This window comes from Jatropha curcas, chromosome 7 (assembly GCF_041381405.1).
Source record: "Jatropha curcas cultivar XTBG-Jc1 chromosome 7, XTBG_Jcur_1.0, whole genome shotgun sequence".
Classification (NCBI taxonomy): Eukaryota; Viridiplantae; Streptophyta; class Magnoliopsida; order Malpighiales; family Euphorbiaceae; genus Jatropha; species Jatropha curcas.
Window position 1 is genome coordinate 24,591,522 of NC_143157.1, and position 4,582 is coordinate 24,596,103.

At 31.4% G+C, this 4,582-nt stretch overlaps 1 protein-coding gene across 1 annotated transcript; it reads right to left on the reverse strand.

Moving 5' to 3' along the window:
- Positions 1–215: 215 nt before the first annotated feature.
- On the reverse strand, positions 216–2,847 carry LOC105633275 (WRKY transcription factor 6). The gene is made up of 6 exons (XM_012215849.4): positions 2,520–2,847; positions 2,329–2,436; positions 2,030–2,194; positions 1,565–1,948; positions 1,192–1,305; positions 216–983 (listed from the first exon to the last, which is right to left on the reverse strand). The coding sequence occupies exons 1-6, from the start codon at positions 2,682–2,684 to the stop codon at positions 375–377; spliced, it is 1,545 nt and encodes a 514-aa protein (XP_012071239.2). The 5' UTR covers positions 2,685–2,847; the 3' UTR covers positions 216–374.
- Positions 2,848–4,582: the final 1,735 nt, after the last annotated feature.

Consider the following 4,582-nt stretch of genomic DNA (forward strand, 5'->3'; position numbering starts at 1 on the left):
CTTGAGACAATTTTAATATCACTAAGTTAAAACTTAATCACAAGCTCACCACCAAATAATCCCAGCACTTCTCTGAAGCTTAGCAATGGGTGTTTTAGTGCTCAGTATTTGCATGTGCTTTGCTTCCTATATAGGACTGTGGTGCTATCTGCATATGATATTGCAAGTGATAATATGAAAGATGATAGCTAACTGACTAATAAAATTGGATATCATTCTATTGCAAAAATTAAAGAAGAAAAAAAAAAGGATGAACTGAAACAAAACCCATAATTTCATATTGAAAAAAAGAAAAGAAAAGAGAAGAAAATTCCTCATTGCACTATACACTGTCCAGTTAATATAATATTTAGATATGTTCTCATACATTATTGTCATTTATTTAGCGAGAACTTATCAACACTGTTATTTATAGTGCAGCCATTGTTAGCACTGTTATTCGTTTGATGAACATTGCCGCCATTAACAATGGAACTAATAGCTGCAACTAAAGCTGCAGTGAAGTTAGGGTCTGCAGTAATATCACTAATAGTATCCAAAAATTCAGGAACATGTTGCTGCTGTGACAACTCCATCTCTTGAGGTCTTAAAAGTCCTGAAAATTTAATAGATGGGTTATTAGTATCACACACAGCTTGAGCAGAAACAAGCGGTGCAGAGGCGAAACTGTGTAGGAAATAGGGTTGAGATCTTTGCAAGGGATTGAAAACTTGAGGTTGATGAGTAAGGTCTAACGTTACAGTAGGAAATGGGGCTGAAGCTGAAAGTGTTGCGACGCCTGGAAAGGGGTAGGAAGGGAAAGTTTTTGTAGATGAATTAATGTTTGTTAGCCCATCTTGGCTTTGCATAGATCCTGAAAGTAGCATTTGTGCAGCTGCTGATGTTGTAGATGCCATTGCTATTGCTGCTGGAGGAAGCGGATGGCTGTGATAACCTTCATACGTTGTAACAAGTATTGCTTTGTTCTCTGCACTTCTTTGTACCTATATATATAGTTTAACGATGGACATTAAATGGACATAGACTTGAACCCCTCGCGATTTAAATAAAAAAATATTCTTTATATTAGGGTTAAAGTAGAAAGAAAAGAAATTAGGAAATTGGAAGATTATAACCTATTTTGGATTCATCTATACAAAATGAAAGGTAAATTATAAAAGAAAAAGATTAGGCAGAAATAAAATAATTTACTTGTTTGCGGACGGGGCATCCGGAAGCCATGGTACATCGATAATAAGCTCGAGGACATGGGTTACCTTTAGCCATTTTTTGTCCATATTTTCTCCATTGGCATCCATCAGAGATCTACAACATATAAATTGAAGATATAATTAATAATAAATGAGTATTAATTAAGCTAATAGTACTTCCCTGAAAGTACTATAACTAGAAGTAACTCATATAATGGGCATGTATGCGTGTTCGTGCGTGGTGTTGCTTTCTTGGGTTACTTTTCGTGTATAGATATATAATGAAGTTAATCAACTTTTTCAAATTGTAAATTAAGAAAATGAAATTAATTAATTAAGACAATAATTGAACTAAATATGTTTAGCGCTCCTACCATGGATGCCTCTGATCGAGCTCGAACGGAGACACGAGCTTTTCTCATCATACAAGTTGAAATAGTTTCTGGTTTCTCCTCTTCTTCTTCTTTATCATTATCACCATTTCTTGAAGCATTAGCATTATTATTAAACTTGGGGACTTTGTTAGGAATCCATCCATGAACTAATGCTTCTTCTGAAATATCTCTATCAATTTCATTGATATAGCTACTGTTAATCATCATTGGTGACCTATTATTATTATTATTAGTACTATCATATTCCATTGACTCAATTATATTAGGGGATGATAATATTGCACTGCTCTGCGATCTTTCGTCCTTGATTAACTGTGATGTATGATCATCAGCCTTACCCAGATCCAGAAAATGCCTTGCAACCTAAAAAAATTATTGCAAATTAATATTGATAACTATTTGTCATCAAAATATATTTATATATAGAAAGATTAACTAAATTACCTCCTCTTTCGGCACTGTAATAGGCTTTTGATTTTGGTTTCGTTGCGTGAGTGCAACAAGCTGCATCTTTAGGGAACGGTAATTGTGATTAACCTGATTAAGCATGCCTTTTAACCGCTGATTTTCTGTGTTCATTTGGTTTATTTCGGCCTGCAAAATTGCCAGCTGCACCAAACAAAATAAATAATCAAGATTCTTTTAATGGGAAAAGTATCAAGAAAATAAATTAAAATTAAAATTAAATATTTAACTTCAAAACTAAAATTCCAGATCAATTATAATTAATATTTTATACCTACCTCTTTCTTTCTTTGATTATAACCTTGCTTGTTTTGAGATAATCCATCTTCCACTAATGATTTGTTATCACTAACAGAAGTCCTTCCCGTTAGAAGATTTAAACCAGTCTGTGTGTAAAAAGAAAAGCTTAAAACATAATTATCAAAAAAGAGTAAAAAACGATTATGAATAATCTATAACTTTTACATACATGTATATCTTCTTCTTCATTATCCCGTTGCTCTTTCTTGACAGTATCAGCAGCCGGTGGCGGATTAGGTTTATGATTGGTATGATGAGAAAAGAAATCCATTTCAATAAGCACTCCTTTTCCATGAGTGGAAATTGAATGATTATCATTAGTTATGGAGTCCATAGAAATGGTATTTTTATGTGTTCATAAGAAAAGAAGGAGAGAAGAAGAAGAAGAAAGGGTTAATATCAGAAATTAGAAGAAAGAAGTAAAGTTGAAAAAGAGAATGGAAGACCGGGCATTAAAAGGAGAGAAGTGGACTAAGACCCAAATAAATGTGAAATGAGTGATGATATTAGAGAAGATGAATATGTAGAACATATTAGACTTAGCCGAAGAGAATGAGGTAAGGTCGTGCGTCAATTTGGACAGGTGGCTGCGGCTTTCTTGTTCACATTCTTGAATGCTTAGAGAGAGAATTTTTGTTTAGTGAAAAAAAGAAATAATAGACATATATTGCCATGTTGGTCATAAGGACTAAGATCTCATTCTGTATGCTCACGTTTAGAACAGAGGGAGTTGAAAGTAAACTTACACATAATATAAACAAAATAAATCTATAGAATTTAGAAACTGAAAATAGATAAAAAATTTGTTTGTAAGCCCGTACTATAGATCAAATTAATAAAAATAGATTTTTTTTTCAGAAATTATTCTTATTTAATTTTTTTTTTCAGTAAATGATAAAAATACTTTTATTTTAAAAAAAAAAATTACTTTTTTTTATTGATTTAGTATATGTGAAGTGACTTAGCTAGAAAATTCAACAAGAGGGCCTAATTACTGTCCATAAGAATGAGAAACAATTAAAAACCACATATTATTATAAACACCAACACCTCAAGGAAAAATGATTTTTAGGGTTTTTATAAGACAATCAAAATACTCTATTTTCTTTTTAAAAATTGAAGGCCATTGCCTCCCTTGACCCATTTCTAAATCTATTATTTATATTAATACGTGGATCATAAACCGTATATAAACAAGTCATTTATGAAAAAGAAAAAGAAGAGAAAAATAGTAGATGAGAGCCATGGATTTTAAACCACAAAAGTGGCTAAAAGTAGGGCTATAGCTATATATTTTAATTTTTCAAAATCCACAATTGTAGGATGCTCGTGTAAAAATTGGATTCAATTAAAAATTCAAAGAGGGCTATTACGAATCGGAGCAAATCAGATATGGTATAGCTGATATTCTCGCTTATATAAAAATAAGAGGTCTTGAGTTTGAGTTCTTTATACTATAAAAATTTCACTAATTTAGTGAGTTAAGAGGAGGACTAACCTTAATTTTTGTTGTATAGCTCGTGGTGTTATTTCGATGCATTAATACTCTTAATGAATAAAAAGATAAACAAAGACGGTATAAAAGAAAATTTTTAAATTTGAGGTGGGCAAAATTTTTTTTTTAAAAAAATATTATTTTGATAGGTAAAATTTTTAAAAATTTTGAAAGGAAGAGACCCAAGTCCGAAGTCCCTACCCCTCCTTCAATCCCATCTCGTGCAGTCAGACACCCCATACAGCAAGTAATGCAAATTCATTTTCTCTTTTTGATACACTTTACAAGATATACCCTAAGTAATAAAATTAGCATTCATTTATTTACACAAATTTTAATTAAATAAATAAATTTTATTATTGATATATATTATATAGCTGCTCAGAAATATGACTATTCTTTCTAAATTCAGATTAACATAGACAAAAATCATAAATTGCGGCTATATATAATGGTGACATATTTTTGGTGCAAAAGTAAAAAAGAAATAATAAAAAGAAAGAAAAAGGTTTAGGTGCCAGAAAACATATCAAGTCATTACCTTGTCTGAAAAATATTATCCATTGCATCAACCCAAAAAAGCAAATTCCAAGGAGCTAGGTTTTTTTTTTACATTTTTCTTAATTTTGGGTCTTCTAAATAAAAATAAAATGAGAATCTTATTTATTTTCTTTTAAACGTAGCATGGAACGGGCCATGGGGGATTTAGTAAAAGAGGAGCTAGTGTGGTGTGTGTC